The sequence below is a fragment of the Tympanuchus pallidicinctus genome, unplaced genomic scaffold (genome assembly GCF_026119805.1).
Source record: "Tympanuchus pallidicinctus isolate F22 unplaced genomic scaffold, pur_lepc_1.0 scaffold3, whole genome shotgun sequence".
In the NCBI taxonomy this organism is placed as follows: domain Eukaryota; kingdom Metazoa; phylum Chordata; class Aves; order Galliformes; family Phasianidae; genus Tympanuchus; species Tympanuchus pallidicinctus.
Window position 1 is genome coordinate 9132376 of NW_026294747.1, and position 20371 is coordinate 9152746.

Consider the following 20371-nt stretch of genomic DNA (forward strand, 5'->3'; position numbering starts at 1 on the left):
TTGCGAGAAGGGTACAATAAGCTTGTAAATTTTTGCTTTTCCTCCTGCTCTCCTTTCCAGTGATGTTTAGTCAGGCTTTGACTAAAGCTCATTTTCCCACTTCTGATTTGTGCAACAAATGGGCTGTGGGCTCTCACTCTTCCTGCTCCATTCTGTCTCGCGGGCTCTCACTGTGCTGTCAGGAGACGTTCAGGTCTTTATAGTGGGGCGCCCGGTGCAACCACACAGGTAGGATGAGGTAACACAAAATAGAGGAGAGTGTTGAAAGCTTATGCTAAAGGGGTTGTGGTCAGAAAAGAATTTGTGGATGAAGATGTTGCCTGCTCAATTTTCTATAAAACATATTGCGGAGGGACCAGAAATGGGCCATGGAAGGTGATGCAAACTTTTGAGCAAGCCTCTTCCATGAATTGTACTCACTGAATTGTACTCCAGCTCCATGAATTCTGGCTTGCAGAATACATCAGCACTCAAATAAGGGGAAACACTAACTCCTGACTTTCTTTCACACTTGGTGAATGCACAGTTAGGATGCATAGAGTGCACAGAGTGCCTTCTGCATCAAGTTGCTGCTACCTGTAAAATATTTGGTTTGGAAGACAAGAAAGCATCTGTCCATATTTCCTGAAAAGAAGGAATAATAGAATTACAGAGTCATTAAGTTTGGAAAAGACCTCCAAGATCACCTCTAAGATGCAGGACCTGGCACTTGGACTTGTTGAACTTCACAGCATTGGCCTCAGCCCATTAGTCAGCCTATCCAGATTGATCTGTAGGGCCTACCTATCCTCAGGCATATCAGTACTTCCTGCCACCTTGGTGTCATCTGCAAACTTACTGAGGGTGTACTCTATTCCTTCACCCAAAGGAGGGAAGTTGGATATTGATCAGAGGCGCAGTATAACTGTGTGTTTTAAGCCTCATGTCATGACTCTTAGTTTACTTCTTTCTTACATGTTTGCTTTAAAAAAACAAATCGCAATGCACAATATTACTCTGGCTTTTACAAGCAATACACACTCAGCTTTCCTTGTAATAGGTGCAAACAGATCTCATTTTAAATGTCTCATTGATTATTCTAGAGAAAGGTCAGACGTAGCAACAGACACCTGTTGCTTGACAAGAGCTGCTCTTAATTCCCTCTGAACAGTGCTTCCCACAGGCACAGGGCCATGTCAGACAGCAAGAGAACTGCCACGGCTGCAGCAGGAACGTCCTCGTCCTCATGTACCACTATGGGGGCTGAGCCTTTTGTAAGGGGGTTCCACCATGTGGAATTCTCTGTCTGGAGGAGAATCTAATTATTTAACTAAAGTTAAATTAAACCATCAAGAGTTAATAAATACATTAATAATATATTAAGATGTATTGACTCATTCAGAAATTACAGTGCTTCCTTCTAAAGCACCGTATAAACGCTTGAAGGATTCTCTGTAGCATCCTTTATCCCTGAAGGGCTTCTAGAGAAACACTAAATATTCAAATCTCAGATGCTGAAACATTCCTTGCTGACAGAGGCAACTGTACAGCCATTCACACAGCTCTCTTTCCATAGCATCAGGTACTCTTGGTACGAAGTAACTGTCACATCTTGTGTACTTGTGAGCAGATCTAATGAGAACAGAAGTGGAAAAACAAAAGGTATTTTAGGCTTCATTTCAGTACAGCGAAGGTAAATTAAGGCTGAACCTTGTCCCCAAGTACTTCGTTGAATTAAAATCCAAAGTAGTATTTTGCCTGTTTGGTTTTCAGTTGGGAAAGCCAATGAACTAGCTGTAATTCCTGCTGCTCTGCAATCATTAGAAATAATTTTTCCATCAGTGCTCAGGTAGGTTACTGTGTTAGAATTAATTTGCATTTGTTTCAAGCAGCAATAACACAAACACAAATTCTGATGTTTGTTTTGATTGTAATTTTTTGTCTCTTGCATACAGCTGCCTATAATCACAGTGGCAGAAACTCATCTTTTCAAATGGCAAATTTTTCCTGATAGATACTGTGCTTGCTTATCAGCGAGCTGTGCGTAGTGTAGGGGCATGGTGCAAGGTCGTTGCAGTGTAAGCACGTGGATTATAGCTGATTTTTGTCTACATCTTGAGACAGCTTCTGTTGTGCAAGCTCAGAAAAGCCTCTGTTGTGCAAGCTCAGTCCTACTGGAGACCAGCCTCCCTCTATGCTGTTTGAGCCCCTCTCACAGCATCTGCAATATCAAAAGAAGAAGGGCAGATGTCATTAAGCAGCATCACTGTTCCTACATCTCAAAGAAGCAATGGGGAGGGACAAGTTTTGCAGTGCCCTGATAATTTGTCCCCATGTGCACGACATATTCAGGTTCACATTAAATTGTTCTCCTTGCATCGTTCAGCCCAGCAACTCACTGTCCCATCCCTCAGTTTTGAATCCTGGTCTCTTTGCCCTCAGTCCATTTCCCTTTTCACCTCCCCATCAGGCTCATTTTCCTTTCCTTTCCCTTCCTTTTTCCTCTATCAGCTGAGCCTCCCATTTCTTTGTGTAGCCCAGGGCTACAGTGGAAAGGAATCTTCTGCTTAGTCTGAGCAACTTCTGAAGAAATTAGCAGCTAGAAAAGTCTCTTTTAAGTATGCACAAAAATTTATTCTAGGATGGCTTCTAATATGGCAGAATGTCCTTGTGTTTACAGTTCAGTAGCACAGTCCTTGGCACACATATTATCCCCTCCTGTCAGCCTCCAAGCTCTTGCCACCAAAGCATGCAACCTTTTCACATAAAAGTTCATCACAACTTGGATTGGATAAATGAGAATCATTTCACAAAAGCACATTTTACATAGTGAAATAATGGCCTTTTTGATCTGGCTTTGTTCCTGGACCACCTGACCTAACATCAGGCCTGTGGGTTGGATCCAGTTGTCCTCCTGAGGTCCCTTCCCACCTCAGTTATTTCATGGTTCTGTATCACTTTGCATGAAGTGGGAAAACAAGGTGTTATCCAGAGGCAGATGGTTAAAAATGTCAGTGACAGCAAGTTAAATTTTGAATCCTGATCACATGCACACAGCGGCAATCAGAAGAAAGCAGTGCTACAAACAGACAGATCTCCTGGGCCCTCAGTAATTGAAGGCATTATGCATGTACACGTAGAGGCATCCTTTAATCTCTAATAAGCAGTGGGTTACCTGTGACAGCTTCATTTCTCAAACATTTCTATTTCAGCTTGGCTTTAGTATTGAGTTACAAGCACAAAGGTATTTCTTGCTTTCCTGTCCAGAAGGTTGTCCCATACACTTCCTGCAATCATCTTCTGTCATGCCCCCCCAGCTCCCCCTGCATCTGACGCTGTGCCTCTGAATGAAGCTTTTGTTCACTGTGCCTGTTTACACATATCCATTCCTGACTCGGGGCATTTTTTCACGGCCACAGCCGCACAGCCAGATTGCTCCATCACCACATTCTCTTCTGTACCTACAGCACACGATTTTGTTTTGAAATGTTAATGGGGCAGATCTAGCTAAAAAGCTGCAAAAAACACTTCATTTGGCTTGTGTCAGAAAAGGGGAAATCCAGCTCTTTTCCCATCTTTTAAACAGCTAGGATAAATGATAAATGGGTAAATGAGAGTCAAGCAGTAATAATTTTGCATATGTAGCATGCCTATTTCACACAGGTTAGAAAACTAAATGTTCTGCACTGCTGTATCAGTGACTTGTTCTTGAATTCTCCTGAAATGTGTCCTTGCCTGGCCTATTTGGTGGGCAGGCGGTGGGTTGCTGAAGCACAGGACCTCAAACACAACTCTGGGACTGAAGCACAAGCCACAGACTGGGGGCTCTGAGTACGTGCAGCTGCAGAAAAAGGGTTCTGGGGGCCAAGGGTTGTACTGGAGCAGAGCAGCCACGCTGGAGATCAGAAAGAAAGCAGCAACATCTCCCTATCATCACCCAGCTCTTCAGGCAGCCCAGAGATCTTCAAGGGCTTCCTTTAAAAGCAGGAATGCTGCAAGGGGAGATGTCAGCAAAAATGCTGCAATATGGACTCTATCCCTCATGATACTGATATATTTTGATTTATGCCTTGCCTCTGATGCTATTTCTTAGGCTTATCCCCCTGAGTGAAACTGCTGCTGTTGTTTAGTCCTATCCACTGAGAGAAATTGTTCCTTTTCCAGCGTTTAGCTGTGCATTGCATCTGGTGCAGTGCAGTTCTGCTCCCAAGGCTGCCTGCCCAGCGAAGGAATTCCACAGCTCATATCTCATCCAAACTGCAGCAATCTGCTACAATTGTCACTGCTGTATTCTCTTTATGTGATGCCTTTCTAGCTTTTTGCTTTGTCCTTCCCCTCTGCCTCTGCAGACTGTGTGGCGAAGGAGGCTGGCCAAATTCTTGGCCTTGTGGTCTTTTCCCAGAACTCTTTACAGAGTTCTTCACAAACCTCTCAGACCATTGCAGAGTTGTTGCAGATGTTGCCCTCTCTCAGAGACTGAAGTTAAGGCAAAGTCTGGGGAGGTGTTGAGGGGTCCAGGAGGGAAGTGTCAGATGGATAGTTTTGCCATGGAGTTCACCAATGGCACAAGGACAGGAACTACCACAGAAAAGCATTGCCATGACCTGCCACAAGACACATGGGTGTGCAACACCCACTGAGGTGTTACACCTGAGGAGGAGAAGGCCTCCAGGCTCCAGTCATAGAAGGGAGGAAGCTCTCCCAGGTAGATGGGGGATGTGGGTCAGAAGGGAACTCGGCCAGCTGTGGGTTGGATTATGAACATGCTGCAATAGCAGATGAAAGAGTTCAGCAACTAAGGACAAAGTAACATAATTAAGGCAGCAGGAAGAAATGAGAATCACGAAAAGCTTGTAGACAAGTAAACACAGGCAGTAGAAAGACTTATTTGTGAATTTACATTTTTATATTCATTTCTCCATTTGAAGAAATGGAGGGGCCAAACTGGTGCATGGTTCAGAGTATCTGCTTAGAGCTGGTCCAGCGCTGTGAAATGGAGCTGCTGCGTGACTTGGCCTCACGTGGAAAGGATGGTCTCCCCTCTGCTTCTGGCACAGTAGCTTGCTTGTCCCAGGGGGGAGGAAGAGGAGGACACAGGGGTCTTCTCTTATGCCTTTCGTAAGTGCAAGTGCCAAAGCTTGTGGAGATGCACAAGGGTAGCAGAGTCTGGTCCAGCAAATGGAGGCACTGCAGTCATGGACTTAGGAGGTGCTTAGGGTGTAAGGCTCCCTCAGGTCTCTGAGGAACTGTAGGAGGTGGATGGAGGAGTAGGAGGGAATACAGTCTTCGGCTGTTAGAATAGAGGAAAAGGAGTTGTCAAGTGTACGTGTGGAATATTTCCAGTGTGAGTAGTATGTGTAACTGAATGTGACTTCAATATTTAGTGAGAGTTGATGAGCTCTGGTCTTTTGAAGCAGGCACATGCAGAACTGGCAGTGGCACTGGCAGTGCTCTCTGCAGCATCAGCACAGCATCCGTTGGCTGTTCAACAGCAGCTGTGTTTCTGAGAATATGATGATTATTCTATAGTAATATACTGATGATTACTTTTTAAAATAGCCTGGATTTGGGGATATTTGTTGAACTGAACTCGAAGTTAATTGCCTTTATTCTATTAGTGGTCAAAGTTGAGTCAAGTTGCTTTTGACATGGGTGCTAACCATGTCCAGCAGCAGTCCCCACAATTCAGCTGACTCATGGCCATGTCTGAAAACACTTGTACCTCAGCTCTTGGTCTGAGTGGGTCTCCACATCCAAATATGCAACAGGGAAAACTTCTGTGTGCTACCACGGGAAAATGATTTGTAGAGCAATGTACCACAGAAAAGGAGAAGTCAACTTTGAGTGGGGAAGATGCAGTGTTATCACTTCAGTTCCTCAGTAGCTGCTTTGATGATGACATAGCCGTTCCATGTCTGAAAAGATTCATCAGGTTCCAAAGTTGTAATGGAAAAATGTCACTAGTTTCCTATCATTACTGATAGACTCATGCATTAATAACACTGTATGACATCATGTCAGTACTTTCATCTTCATCAAAACTGCCTTGGTCTATTAAAAATGAGAATATTATGAAAATATTCTGTGACCATTCTGTTGCTTTACTTTGTGTGCTTCACACACCTTGGAGAAAATAAAGCATCTTATTTACTTCATGTTTCTCGTCAACAAGAACAGTTGGAGCAGTGTATGTGTTGCACAGCTTGAAAGGAAAAAGTGGAGTGGACTTGTTTCCAGGTTAGGGCTTTATTTTTATTTTCATTTACAGAATATGCTTTTGAGAGAATTGGAACTGTATGGCAGAGTTTTAAAGTTCCCTTATGGCTGTCATTTCCGAAAGTGACCTTACAGAATGTTAAAACCTCACACTGAAGTGGGAGGTGTGTACCCCTTTCTATTGGGGACTCCTTCGAGCTGTGGAAGGATGCTTTGTACACGTAGGAATGTACACAGATGTACAGAGATGGTTTGTACACGTAAAAATTTGGTTCCATGCGTCTTCCAGGCCTCCCAGCCTCAGCACAAGGGACAGGAGTATGCTCTTCTGGGGGTTTGGGGCTCACAGTGAGTGTTTCCTGCCTGAGATGTCTCACAGGAAACCATTTTCTGGGACTGAATTTTGCCAAACGGATGTGCAGAGCCCTACCAGGCACAGGAGGAGCTGACAAGGGCAGCAGGATGCCATGGAGCAGGGTGCTGCCACGTGCTGTGCTCAGCTGCTCCTGGCCCCATCCGCCCCCTGGGAGAGCTCTGAAGGAGAACCCAGTGTCCTCCCCTGGCGTGGGAATGGCGCTCAGAGAGGATGCAGGGGCTGATTTACGTCACGGCACTGCGTGTAAAGCAGCAAGTTACAAAAGGGCATTCTATAGAACGGAGAAAAATATTAACCGAATGTTAGAAGAATGTTTGTCTTCCTGCTTTTAGCTCGACGTGGCTCTTTTTTTAGTCAGTCGTGTAAGAAGACCAATTGGATGCAGTTAAAAGTGCGACAGCGTCATTAAAACCAGTTTGAGAATCATGCTGGGGGCCTGCACTGCGCCCCACAGCTCTTCTGAAGAGCAGCATTATGTTTGCTATCACCCACACTTGTAGGACCAAAAGAATGAGTCAATGGCAGAACCCTGCATGCTCTAAAATGATGTATTTCTCTAACTTTCTGATTTTTCATAGAATCATAGAATGGCCTGGATTGAAAAGGCCCCTAATGATCATCTAGTTTCAACCTCCCTCATATGTGCAGGACCTGTTTCAGACTACATAAGTTATGAAAACACGCTGTAATTGACAGATCTTTAATTAAGTATCAAATAAATTAAACAAACCAGCAAACAACAGGCTAAAAAGGCATGCATTTACTGCTCCCCAGACTTCTCTCTTCCTCTTCTTATTCTCACTTTTCCCCTTCAGCAATCTTCAAAAGTTAATCACTGACAGGAACTAACAGGCAAAACCTTTCTTCTGGCCCTGGCACAATCCATAACCAGAAGTGCTTCTGACAGCTATTTCAGTGGAAGTCTGATGCCCCCTAAAGTTTCCAGTAAGACTTGCAGTGAAGAAATTGACGTTTCCCCTCAGCATTCTCAAGCAATAGCAGCTCTGAAGTTATTAGTTATTTATAGTTCTTTGTGGCTACATTAAGCACAGCAGAAGTTTGCACTGTGAGAAAATTAGCTCGGTCATGCTGGGCTGGGTAACAGTCCAAATTTCTGTCATCCACTGCCTGCAAGAAGGAGATGCTGTAATGCAGCCCAAAATCAAAGCTGTGTAACAGAAAGCATGCCTCTATTCCCCTGCTGCTCAAACTGGCGCAGTAATGAGGCTCCTTTATTTTTAATGTTTGGAAACCATGTGACTGTAAAAGGGAATCGGGTTCAGTAGTGGAGGGATGGTGTATGATGTAAATTTTCCACGAATGATACGAAGCCTCAACTTCATGGGTATTTCAGAGCACTTTTCTGAACAGGGTTAATACCAATATCATGACAGTTGGTCTGAAGTCCATCAAAATATATTATTATTGTGTGGTTAGTTGGTTTGGTTTTGCTTTGTTTGTTTATCTTGTTTTTATCTGATGTAGTCATTTTTCTTTAGCATTTTCAATTTTTATGTTTTCCTTTCGCTGTCTCTTGTTTGTTTGTCAGTGCTTGACATGAAAACATCCTCTCTCCTCAGCACCCTCTCAAGCTGCTCACACGCCGTGGTGGCCCTGCTGTACCCATTCTCCTGGCAGCACACCTTCATCCCCGTTCTGCCCTCGTCCATGATTGACATCGTGTGTTGCCCTACGCCCTTCCTGGTGGGCCTGCTTTCCAGCTCTCTTCCCAAGCTGAAGGAGCTGCCTGTGGAGGAGGTAAGAGCTGGCACCAGAATTATTTGCCAGGGCTAAAGCTGGCCTGGCCAGGAGAGAGCCTGCTGCTTGCTCCTTGGTCCTGAGGACAGAAAGAAGTGAATGTTGACTGGGGCCAATATTCTGATTTCTTATGTTTGTGTTGTACCTGTCACGACAAGATCACAAAATGCAAGCTGCTATGACACTGGCTAATGCTAATGGCAGTTGTGCATGCAGCCATAGACAGAAGAGAAAACAAAATCTTTAAGGTTTTGGGTTTTTTTATTGGTGGGAAGGTAACTTCTAAGACTTTGCTAACACTGTATTGGAAATCAAATGAGAGTTGTACTTCATCAGCTGTTCTAATAAAACACCACCAAAATCTTCAAGGCCACACGCTTCTTTCTTTTCTTACTCCTACTGCTTTCCTGTCATTTTCCTTTTTTTTGTGTGTGTGTGTGTCCATTTACAAGGCTCTCTGTGCTTCAGGCTTTTGTAAATCTGCTGTTTTCCTCCCACGTCCTAACATTGCTCTCCCACATCCCAGCTCCTTCTCACAGCTTCACTGCTCCATTAGCATTGGCATGTCACACCCTTGCCCTCCAGAAGCCCCCTGTCTCAGATAGCACCATTTTCTTTAACCCACTCCCTGAGATACTTTTCAATCACTCATTAGCAAAAATTAATAACATGCTAAGGTGTAAAACAAAAAAAATCTGCCCAACTATGTTAATTTTTGCACATATTTACAGATCTATTTTAAATCTGACTTTAGTTCTACAGAAAGAACTTCATCTTCCTCTTTTGTAACCTCCTTTATGACTGTTTTCACAGTAGGAATTTGATCTGTGATGAGGCTTGGGATCGTTCAGACAATCCTTCTCCATTAGAAAGCAGACTAAATGAATGTTTTCTATCTCTTAAGATACATTTCGCCATCATGTTTTCTTTCTTCAGGCTCTGATGGTTAACCTGGGATCAGATCGATTCATCAGACAGGTAAATTACACCTTGAAATGTTGCCACATACTTTAGCAACCTGCTTAATTTTATCATACTAGGTTGCTTGCTTTTGAATCATAGATGCCCATATGCAGTGGGCAAGACACTAGCAAAAAGGAGCTCATTTTCTGTTTCATCTGAAATTAGCACCAGTGTCTTCAGGTGTGCGAAAGGGATTGCAGCTGCTAAAGATACCAATAACTGTATTGGCAGTGCAAAGAAAACCATCAAAAATAGCATCATGTAAGCAAGAAAACTCATTGTTCAAGGTGAAAAGGACACAAATTACAAAGAAGAGAAGTCTCTGAGTGAGAGAGGGAGCATGGGGAATGGCTGAGTGTGGTGGGAGAAGGGTTGTGAACAGACAGGTAGAAATGTGCCACTTGGTAATTTCAGAAGTATCCACCAGTAGGCAAGGTGAGTAAATTTTCTTGTAAGGTTCCCTGGAAAATATGACTGTGAATATTCCTATAAATATTCCAATGTGAGCTCACCTTTGCTGAACAAGCATTAAATAAACAAAGGGAGCAATGGGACAAAAGCCCAGAAAATAAGATGTGCTAGAACATAAGTAAAAGCAATTACTGAGAACTGAAGTTAAATAAAAGCAACTAGAGCAGCTGTGTGTCCATGTGGCTGCTCTTCGCATGATGTGTATTCAGTGAAACAGCTATTTGGACTCTTTGGCTTGTGAAGAGCTGATTCCAAGCACACAGATCTTTACCTTGCTCTTCGGATTATCTTTTCTGGCTTCAATCTCATTAAGAGTGACAAGAAATGTTTAGAAATACATGATAGCTGCACACAGGTTTTTATTATTATTTCATTTAAGTAGGCATGATAGCAGCTGATGCAAAATGCTTTTCTTCTGAACCTTAAACTGTGCAAAATTAATTGCTGCAGTTGATGCACAGGATGAATGTGATTTAAGGATGTTTTTTTCTCCTGTCAGATGGATGATGAAGACACACTATTACCTAGAAAGCTGCAAGCTGCTCTGGAGCAGGCTCTAGAGAGAAAGAATGAACTGATAAATCAGGACTCAGATAGTGATTCAGATGATGGTAAGCTCATTTGGAAACTCATAAACAGCCATGTAGGTACTATTCTTAGTTTCAACCCAGGAGAAAGAAAGAGGGGACTCCAGTACTCAGATACAATTTGCAGTATCAAGGAGTGTCTCTGAATGCACAAGGAATGGGACTGACAGCATCAGCACATAGCAATACATTGTCAGCATTCTACTTTGATAGCTTTGTAAGTGAAACATACTTCCACGAGTAGTTTTAAGCCTTTAATCAAACAAAGGTTGTACTTAACTTGGCTCTGATTCAATCCAGAATAACTATCTGTGCTGAGAGGTGGGTCTCCTGTTGGCTCTTGCTATCTTCAGGGAGAGCAGCAGGTACCTCAGAAAGTGGTTTCAGTGCTGGAGGGGCTGAATTGCCTTGGAAGATTCACATTTCTTTCCAGCAATTATAAAAAGAGCCCAGGGTGAATGTAACCACCTGTGGTTAACAGGTATGAGGGAGGACTCTATTCAGCTTCTAAAATTTGTTTCTACTCATCTTTGCTTTACATATGTAAAGCCATATGTACACCAGTAGTGGTGAAAGCGTAAATTCTACTACATATACTTTTAGATCTGTTTTCAGTGTACAAGCTTATTATCCTCCAAGCATCCATTTTAATTCTCAGAGCTGCACAGAGGCTCGTCAAGTAAAGAGCTATTCATATTTAAACTTAGAAGTATCACTTCGATGCTGCACCCACAAAGTTTTTAATTTTCTGAGCTGTCTCCTGAGGATTTGTATTTCTTGTTGATTCTTGGTTGCAAAACACCAGTTGCAGGGCTGCAAAGGAGCTGCAAAAGTCCTTTCTCTTATCACCATTGCATCAGTAAACCGCTAGATGACGGTGCCCAGCCCGGGGTGGGGACAGTGCTGAGAGCCGCAGCAGCTGATTGTGGTGTCTTATTGCTGCCTTATTTTGCAGAATGTAACACCCTGAATGGATTAGTGTCTGAGGTTTTTATCCGATTCTTTGTGGAGACAGTTGGCCATTATTCCCTGTTCCTAACCCAGAATGAAAAAGGAGAGCGTGTCTTCCAAAGGGAGGCATTCCGTAAATCCGTGGCCTCCAAGAGCATCCGCCGCTTCTTGGAAGTGTTCATGGAATCCCAAATGTTCGCTGGTTTCATTCAGGACAGAGAACTGAGAAAATGCAGGGCGAAAGGTAAGGCTGCGGATGGCTTTGTGCTGCGGAGGGGGCAGAGCCGAGGGGCGGGGAGAGGAAGCAGCATCAGAGGAAGGGGACGGCGGGATCTCTGTCGGCAGAGCGCTTTCCGGCTCAGTGTTCTCCCCTCTTCCGTAGGTCTCTTTGAGCAGAGGGTTGAACAGTATTTGGAGGAGCTTCCAGACACTGAACAAAGTGGAGTGAACAAGTTTCTGCGAGGCCTTGGTGAGCAAACTGTATAGAAGTATTTCTAGAATTAATTTTCACGTGACTTCTGTGCTATTTTATTTTAAAAAATATATAAAATCTTTGAGATGAAATCAGATAATGAAGCAGAGGTTTAGGTACGGGATGGGAAACATCAAAAGAATACAATGAAAACATACTTAAAATCAGAGTTCATTATGGTTTTTGTGAAACGGTTTCATTTCATTTCCAATTCCAAATGTTTCATTTCCAAACATAATTGAAGAAAAAAAAAAAAGCTGACTACTAAGCATTTTGTTAATTGGCTTTTCCTCCTGGTGTTAAACAATTGCACTGCAAATTAACCCATTCGTTCAGTAACTTTTGATTGCAGTTGTCTTTTCCAGTATGTGAAAAAGTGACTGGTGGTGCATTTTCTTTAGGAAACAAAATGAAGTTCCTTCACAAGAAAAACTGATCCCTTTCTGCTGAACCACCAACCCAAAGACTACGTATGACACTGTGCTTGGGACACCTGCAGCTGCAGACCTTGATGTGGGAGAATGAAAAAAGCTGACTGCAGCTTTGAGTGACTGCCCGTGCTGTTACAGAGCATCCGTGTATTTGGATGGGATTTGTAAATACTGTGCTGTAAGCTTTTGTAACTGATTTTGTAATGAGCAAAGAAAACTGTGGTAAATATTTGTATATTCCTGAGAATAACAGGTGCTTTCCTAGTATGAGTTGAGTTACGCTTGGTGCAAAGATGAGTAGCTGACTGCATGCAGCTCTCAGCAGAACCACTGATTTCAGGGGATGTTTGTGAGAACTGCACTGGTGCCTGAGTACTGCGATAACAAATGGACCCATGGGTCCATGGCAGAGGTTGTGTGTGCGAGGGCTGGCTTTGTGTGGCAGAGTTGGTATTGTTTTTTTCCTACTTTTCTTTCTCATAAATTTTAAAAACGAAGTAAGAAAGTAACTTGATAATAAGGTACTTGGTTCACAATACAAAGTTTCCACTTGGTTTGAACGCTGGTCAGTAAACTCCTTGTAATCCATTCTGCACTAAGACTGCTAACTGTGAGGAGAGCTCCGTTTTTTGACATGCAAGCTGCAACATGTAGGTACAGTATGTCCTTTCCTCGTGTATGTAAGTATGGTTCCCAATAAACCGTGTAAATATACCTGTTTTATAGTCTTTGTGTACTTCTGATGCTGAGTGGGTACAGAACCAGAGGAACTTGTGAATGTGAATTTGCAGTTAAAATACAAAATGGTTGTTACAAAGTTGTCTCTCAGTAAGTTTGCTATTTTGTGACATAACGTGTTTTTAATTCTACTTAATGTTTTGAGCCAGAGCAAAGGCATTTTATATTACTAAGGCGTTAATTTTATCCTAGCAGAAGCATCTCTTTAAACATTTTTTTCCAAGTAGCAAATCCCTTTCTGTCTTTGTATGTATCATACTGCTCCTAGACTTCCTAGAATCAGGGTTGCCATCCCTGGAGGTGCTCCAGAGCCATAGAGATGCGACACAGAGGGCTGTGGTGAGTGGGCATGGTGGGGGTGCGCTGCTGGCTGGGTTGATCTTAGTGTTCCTTCCAACTTCCGTGATTCTATGAATCCACGATTACACGGTAGTATTTTCAAATTGCTTTGGCACTGCCTCGGTTCAGTGACCTGAGCAGAATAAGAACAGTTGGTGTGTGGGGGGGAGAGTTGCTTGAATTTCTGATGAGCTATCAGCTGCCATCCATACAGCCTGCTGCTCTTTGGTGTCCACTGCAGTTAAGAGCATTGAAGGATGAAAAAAGCACTGTATTTTTCTTCATTTGCAGAGTCATTTCTCTCTTACGGCGTTGAGGCTCGCGCAATTCCAAACCTGACAGTGGTTCTGGTTTGCTATCAGCCTCATAGAGCAAAAGCGAGGGTTTATTCACTGAAAAGGTGAAGTCATTTCCTTTTTTTCCTTGCCTCCCTCACACTCAAACATGTATCAATGATAGCAATAGGACAAGAGGGAATGTTTAAATGGAAACGGGAGATTTAGGTTAGATATGAGGAGGAAGTTTTTCACTCAGATGGTGGTGACGCACTGGAACAGGCTGCCCAAGGAAGTAGTGGATGCCCCATCCCTGGAGGCATTCAAGGCCAGGCTGGACGTGGCTCTGGGCAGCCTGGTCTGCTGGTTGGCGACCCTGCACATAGCAGGGGATTGAAACCCAATGATCATTATTGTCCTTTTTAACCCAGGCTATTCTATGATTTTGTTACTCTATGAGTCAATACTTTGAAAGTGTACATCAAATAAAGGCTCAATGTAAAATATCAAGTTCAACGGAAATATAAGCGCTACCCATTCTCGTCCTCGCGGACAGGCCTCCCCAAGCACCCCCACACAGGGCGGAACGACCGCCCATTTCTGCGCGGGATCCAACAAGCGCCTCCGTCGCCGATCTCGCGAGACTCCACCCTGGCTGCGAGAGCCCCTGCACAGTCTCGCGAGAGCCTCTGCATAGTCTCGCGAGAGCTGGCCTCTCCCGGCGTTGCCTTCCCCAGGTCTCGCGAGCGCGGCGCTCTTTCTCTGCCGGCGCGCACGCTGACAAGATGGTGGGTGCAGCTGGGCTGCTTGTCCCCTGCCGTCGCTGAGAGATGTGGCCGGAAAGGGGGTGGGGTGAGCGGGGCTTCTCCTTGCCCGTGGCCTGCTCGGGATGGTATGGGACGGGATGGGATGAAATGGGGAGGGCGGCGAGGTGAGGCTATTCGGGCCTCCCGCCGGCGGGCCCGGGCCTCCATGGCGCCTGAGCGGGTGGGGCCGTCTCGTTCCGATCGCGGCCGTGCTGCTCACCGCCGCTGTCGCTCCCTCACAGCCTTCCAGACTGCGGAAGACCAGGAAGCTGAGGGGACACGTCAGCCACGGGCACGGCCGTATCGGTGAGTGGGGGTGCCGTAGGGGCGAGGGACCGAAGGAGCGGGGCTGTCCTGCGGGAGAGCGTCGCCGGGTACCGGGTTGTGCGTGTATGTGGGGACGTAGAGCCTGAGAACGGGGCTGGGCGGCTTGTTAAACATGCAGTGCCTGTTCTTGTGTGTGCAGAGGACAGAGTAAGACTGCAGACATCAGAGTAATTAGCTGAAGTTGGCATTTAATTGTGGTCCGAAGTTAAAGCATTATATATTCTTGGTGTAACAGGTTGAATTTTTCTTTTCAGGCAAACACAGGAAGCATCCTGGAGGCCGTGGTAATGCTGGTGGTATGCACCATCACAGGATCAACTTTGATAAATAGTAAGCTAGCATTTTAAGTTTGTACTAGCAAAAAATGCCCATTTCTGAAGTAGAAACAACTATATTTTATATGTGAACCGCTGAACAAACTTACAATCCTTCGTATTTTTTTTTTCTAACACAAAGCATGGCTTCATAGCTGCTATCAATTCATGACCTCATTTTATGTAAACTCAAAGGCCTTTCTTAAATTAGTCATCTTGCAGAACTCAGTGAATTTGACCAAACTTGCTGGTTAGGATGGTGTCCAGCTAACAGATGCATATGTGAATTGTTACATGAATTAGAATTAGAAATGTTACATAAATCAGAACTGCTCTTTAGCTGCCTACCGCAGGGAGTGGGGGTTGGTGACTGAATGCCGAGACTAGAGTCACGTCTGGACAGTGCCTGTTGTCCTGATGTGCTAGAGTACTCGAAAAGTAACCACTAATCTATATTCACTGGCTGTGAGCATTCCTGTCTCAGTCAGTCACCAGGTTAGTGACAGGAGCTTTGGAGCTCCTCATGCAGTGCAGTCTTGCCTGAATTCACTGACTTGATTTTGCAATGGAAATACAGATTTGGGCCAGACTCACCATGAGGAGGATTAAATTGTAAGTTCAAGGGAGAAGAGGCACTGAATTTTTTTATTTTTTTTTTTGTGGCTTGGATAGCAGTGATTATTACAATTGAATACTACGTGTATAATGCAAAAGTGAAATAATTTTTTAAATTTTTTTGATTACTCTGAGCAAGTTAAGATCCTTGTTTCAGTGTTACAATCCTACCGATTCAGGATGAATTAAAAATGTGATTTAACAAGAAACGTATTTTCTTTCACAGTCACCCTGGCTACTTTGGAAAAGTGGGTATGAGGCACTATCACTTGAAGAGAAACCAAAAGTTCTGTCCCACTGTCAATTTGGATAAACTATGGACCCTTGTAACTGAGCAGACAAGACTCAATTATGCAAAAAACCAGGCTGGACTGGCCCCAGTCATCGATGTCGTGCGCTCAGTAAGTTTCTGCTCAAATTCAGGACTGCAGTTCCTGCTCATTTAACATGTTACTTAGCTTTGTGTTTCAGGCTAAAATGGTAAACTGCAAATAAATTGCAGTGCCTGAATATTTGTAAACCTGGAACATAATTGTGTATCTTAGCATATCAGTAGGTAAACTAGTGGTTATGTTGTTAATGTAAGAATGACTTCCCTTTTTTTGAAAAGTGGTAGGTTGTTTAATTGCCAGAAGCACATGTGAAAACATCACAGTGCTGTTCTCACTTACAGAAAGCCATTTCTAATACTGAGAATAGAGTCACATCTTTACATGTTCTGTTGTTCTGGTGTGCTATCGTTCTCAGACATAAACTTCTGATCCTCATTCACTGGCTGCGATACCTCATATCTCAGTCAGCCACCAAATCAGTGACAGTAACTACCTTATCAAGTAGATATGCTCTGCATCTGAGAAGCCTCCTTGTTGGCTGGTTTTGCCACTTCTGAAAAACAGTGACTTTAAAGGCTGTATTACTAACCGGCCTTGTGCCATTGTCCTTTTAATGGAGAGGATGGGGGTGAAATGAGGGGATTCCAACAGAGCGGTGATGTAAAGAGCGTGGGCCAGATGTAACTGGCTAGTAGTTAGCTGCAGCAGTGCAGCCTGCTGCTCTGTCCTTTGGAAAAGTGGGAAGCAGTCAACAACTTCTTTTCAGGACTTGGCATTGTTTTCTGTATGTGGCTTTGGGAAGGTAACAGCTTCACATGTTCTAGATTACTGAAAAAGCATAACCACCTCATAGTTTCTACTTCTCTGAACAAACACAACTGCAGTAGCTCATGCAGGATATATTTTACCAACTTAAGAGATGGATGAGGAATTTAGGTCGCAGTGATGATCATAGTTCTGGTTTTTATTGATGTGTGCTAAAAGACAGAATGGAAGAGCCTGGAAGTTGGTTGCAAACACTAAATGTTGTCTTTTTTGTTGTTTTTCTTTAATCTTTCTAGGGTTACTACAAAGTCCTGGGCAAGGGCAAGCTGCCCAAGCAGCCTGTAATTGTGAAAGCAAAGTTCTTCAGTAGAAGAGCAGAGGAGAAAATCAAAGAAGTTGGTGGTGCCTGTGTGCTTGTGGCATAAAGGCCTTAGTTTTATTCAAACTTTCTGAATAAAGACCAATGTGTAAAATGTGTTGATTTATAGAATTTTCTGACTTTTTCTTTTTTTGTCTTGTCCTATGCTGTTCACATTAAGTCTTATCCATGTAGTTATTTCTGGCTGTATTGTGTAATGGTTTGGCAGGTGCTTAGGGTGATTTGAAACTGCCTGGTTACAGTGCCAGCATTTAGCACTTGAAGAAGTACCTCCTATGTTACCTTCACAAAGTAGCAGTGTACGCTGGCTTTTCTTATAGCCAGACTTCCTTTGCTTTAAGGAGGTATCACAAACCACTCTCCCTCAGGGTTGGGCAGCTGTTGGGCACAAGCTTGAGGCCATGGTGCCTCAGGGTGCATGGCTATCAGGCTTGGTCCTTGTTGAAGCTTAGGCTGGTTTTGCAGCCCAATTACCCTAGAGGCTATTCCTCAGATGTATCTCCCAAATAGTCCAGAATATCTGGGGAAAGTTTGGAACACAAGAGGCCTGAGTAAATTGCAACTTTACTGCTTTTACCACCTGATTTCATGAATGTGACTAAATTCTCACCTTGTATTTCTGTGGAAGGTCATTAGATGTTTGGAATTTGAGTCCTTATGTGCTGAGTGGCAAGGAAAAAACTTGATTTCCCTTATTTAGGCTGATGGCCCAAAAGCCAGGCCCTTTGCCTTGCAGGTGAGATTGCTGCCAGCTGCTTCCCCTAGCTCCCTCACACGCAGATACTTCATTTGCAGCCTCTGAAGCTGGACATGATGTCTCCCATGGGCCACTGGTAATGTAGCTGCCTGACTGTTGGTTTGCATTCCTGACTCAGCAGGAAATTTTTTCTCACCGTCATCCTCCATCCTTCCAAAATGCTTGTACTTAATTTCTCCTGTTAGGAAAAAAACTAAAACATAAACTAAAGGAGTATGGAACGTGCTTCTACTCATTCAGCTGCTTGTCTGGTCTTCCTAGTGGTGCAACATATCCCAGTATTTGGTTTTGTGTTTGCAGTGATTCCCTGCGTTTGTGCTTTGGCTCTGGGCTGTGGTTTCTTTGCCTAAACCGTGGTAGTCTAAGACCTCAAATTCCTATTGCAGACGTTGCATATTTCTGTAGGATCTGGTTTGTCATCTTAGCAATGGTATTTGCAAGCAACGAAGGTGGCACAAGCCAAAAAGCTGTGCTGCCCTAATGGCATTTGTCTCTGAAAGATGATGTGATGCATCACGTGCCAGATGTGATGGATGATGCCCCATATCTGGAGACATTCAAGGTCAGGCTGGAGGGGCTCTGGGCACCTAATTGAGCTGCAGATGTCCCTGCTCATTGCTGGGTAGTTGGACTGGATGGCCTTTAAGAGTCCCTCCCAACTCAAATCGTTCTGTGATTCTATCCTATAATAATTGCTTTTGTACCATCTATTACTTAAACTACAGGTACAGCCACCACAATTCATTTCTAAACAGACCAGTTGTTTTGATGCTACAACTATGTTTTAGTGATGGGTTTGAATTTGTTGAAGTGCATTCAGTAAAGTTGATGGATATCTACCTTTTCTTAGTAGTGGGTCTTGGGTATGAAACTACTTTTTTAAAGTAGTTTGAATAATTAGGATTTCAGGATGCAATACTTTTAAAAGGATTTAAAAAAAAAAAAACACAAAACTATTTGTGGACTTCTGAGACTATAATTTTGTTTCATTAAAGAAGAAGGTCTTTCTGCTAACCATTTCCATTGGAATCTTGCTTGAGCTGGACTCCCCCCAAGGGGATGTTTATCCCTAAGGTTAGAGCTGCTGCTCTTCTGTGAGGGGGAGATCTGGAGACAGCTGCAAGTTTGTACTGCTGGCAGCAAGGCCACCACGCCAAGGCAGTGAGCAGTCATGTAGGGCTCTGGCCCCACCAGAGGGTTCAGTCAGCCAGAGGGGTGCTTCCAAAGGAGATGAGACTGCTTGCTTTTCCTTCTTGGATGCAACTTGCCAAAGTTTCTCATTGCAGGCTCTATCTGACATCTCTGTACATTTGAGAATCAAGGATGGTACACGATCTGCAAAGTACTCAACTCATCTTGAGGAGCTTAGGTTGGCAAAGGAAATGTCCTGCTTGCAGAAAGTTCCAATTTGGTCTATAACCTGATGTGTTATTCGTTCGTCTTGACTGGTGAAATTTGATCACTGCAAAGTGCACTTTATTAGATTTATAAGAAGCTCAACAGAAGTTGCATTGCATTTATCAAGGCAGCTTTCTAATGGGCATTGCTGAAATGATGGAGGTACGAGCAGTTATGATTGTCTTTATTTGCTTTACCTGCAAGCTCTGAAATATTGAGGTGTAATTATAAAAGCAATCAGAGAATATCATTTTTATTGCATGGTTTCAGTGCTTCTAGCAGGAAATGTACAGCATGTTCAGCCCGATATCAGCTTTGTAAGTAGATCAATAGAACAGATTACTTCAGTTTTTTACAAAAGCTGCAAGTACTATAGAGAGACAGTGGGATCATGGTTTGTAAACCTTAAACCACACTTTCCTGCACAACAATCTGCAAAGGTTTGGTTTGGTTTTTGTTTTTTGTTTTTTTTTGGTAAAGCGGGTTATGTGATTATTTTTTTTTTAGCTGCAAGGAACTTCCTCTTTCTTCAAGGGACTGAGTAAGTGTTGTTTCTGAGAACGTGCACCCCACTGCTGCCTTCTATTTTGTGCTTGAGAGATCAAGTGTTGTGGGAAGCAGAGGGGCTGACATGAGCCGTTTTGTGACTCTTCGTGTTTTTGATGTCAAACCTCAGCCAACGGCAATGGAGCCCCTGGATGTGCTGAGGAAATGTTTGGTGTGCAAATGGGATCTGTGCAGGAGAGACCCCAGGATGCTGCCATGCCTTCACTCCTTCTGCAAGGACTGCCTTCCAGAGCTGATTCAAGGATACAGCTGCATTTCCACTGTGCATGAAGTTGTATATGAAGGTAATGTTTATGAGCCTCTGATTGACTTAGGTGCTTTGTAATACAGTATTATAAACATGTATGGCTTGAGGAACACTTCTATGTAGCTACTTTGAAAGAATAAGCTAGGAGACTCAAGGTGTGTATGAGCAAGGAATGGACTGAGGAAAACTTCCTTTAGCACATTCTCCATCCAGCAGCAGTGCTTTGAATAGAAATGATGCAGACAGACAACAATCATGTTTTCCAGAAGGGTCTTGGTTTCATTTACCAAGTGTGACTTTATGAATAT

General features: G+C 43.6%; 3 protein-coding genes and 2 non-coding genes across 9 annotated transcripts in view; all 5 read left to right on the plus strand.

Moving 5' to 3' along the window:
- DENND2B (DENN domain containing 2B) overlaps positions 1-12918 on the plus strand; it is a 118219-nt gene extending 105301 nt beyond the window's left edge. For all 3 annotated transcript variants that reach the window (XM_052696128.1, XM_052696130.1, XM_052696129.1), the window contains 6 exons: positions 8152-8329; positions 9266-9307; positions 10263-10374; positions 11306-11545; positions 11684-11770; positions 12175-12918. In XM_052696128.1, coding sequence (XP_052552088.1) covers positions 8152-8329; positions 9266-9307; positions 10263-10374; positions 11306-11545; positions 11684-11770; positions 12175-12209 — 694 coding nt within the window. In that variant the 3' untranslated portion in view covers positions 12210-12918. The remainder of the gene's footprint in view (positions 1-8151; positions 8330-9265; positions 9308-10262; positions 10375-11305; positions 11546-11683; positions 11771-12174) is intronic.
- The window catches only part of RPL27A (ribosomal protein L27a), a 113299-nt gene extending 96094 nt beyond the window's left edge, over positions 1-17205 (plus strand). Inside the window, exons 1-5 of one of the 2 annotated variants that reach the window (XM_052696140.1) lie at positions 14144-14344; positions 14605-14668; positions 14944-15019; positions 15845-16019; positions 17012-17205. In XM_052696140.1, the coding sequence (XP_052552100.1) occupies positions 14342-14344; positions 14605-14668; positions 14944-15019; positions 15845-16019; positions 17012-17140 (447 nt within the window). In that variant the 5' untranslated portion in view covers positions 14144-14341 and the 3' untranslated portion in view covers positions 17141-17205. Of the gene's footprint in view, positions 1-14143; positions 14345-14603; positions 14669-14943; positions 15020-15844; positions 16020-17011 lie in introns of those variants that run through there. The other variant, XM_052696141.1, reaches the window with a different exon arrangement.
- Positions 15380-15511, plus strand: LOC128087434 (small nucleolar RNA SNORA3/SNORA45 family). Its single transcript, XR_008209849.1, has one exon. It is a non-coding gene; the product is annotated as a small nucleolar RNA SNORA3/SNORA45 family (small nucleolar RNA).
- Positions 16307-16438, plus strand: LOC128087435 (small nucleolar RNA SNORA3/SNORA45 family). The gene has a single exon (XR_008209850.1). It is a non-coding gene; the product is annotated as a small nucleolar RNA SNORA3/SNORA45 family (small nucleolar RNA).
- A 2567-nt stretch (positions 17206-19772) lies between the features above and the next one.
- TRIM66 (tripartite motif containing 66) overlaps positions 19773-20371 on the plus strand; it is a 42971-nt gene continuing 42372 nt past the window's right edge. Inside the window, exon 1 of one of the 2 annotated variants that reach the window (XM_052696127.1) lies at positions 19773-20100. In XM_052696127.1, coding sequence (XP_052552087.1) covers positions 19881-20100 — 220 coding nt within the window. In that variant the 5' untranslated portion in view covers positions 19773-19880. The remainder of the gene's footprint in view (positions 20101-20371) is intronic. The other variant, XM_052696126.1, reaches the window with a different exon arrangement.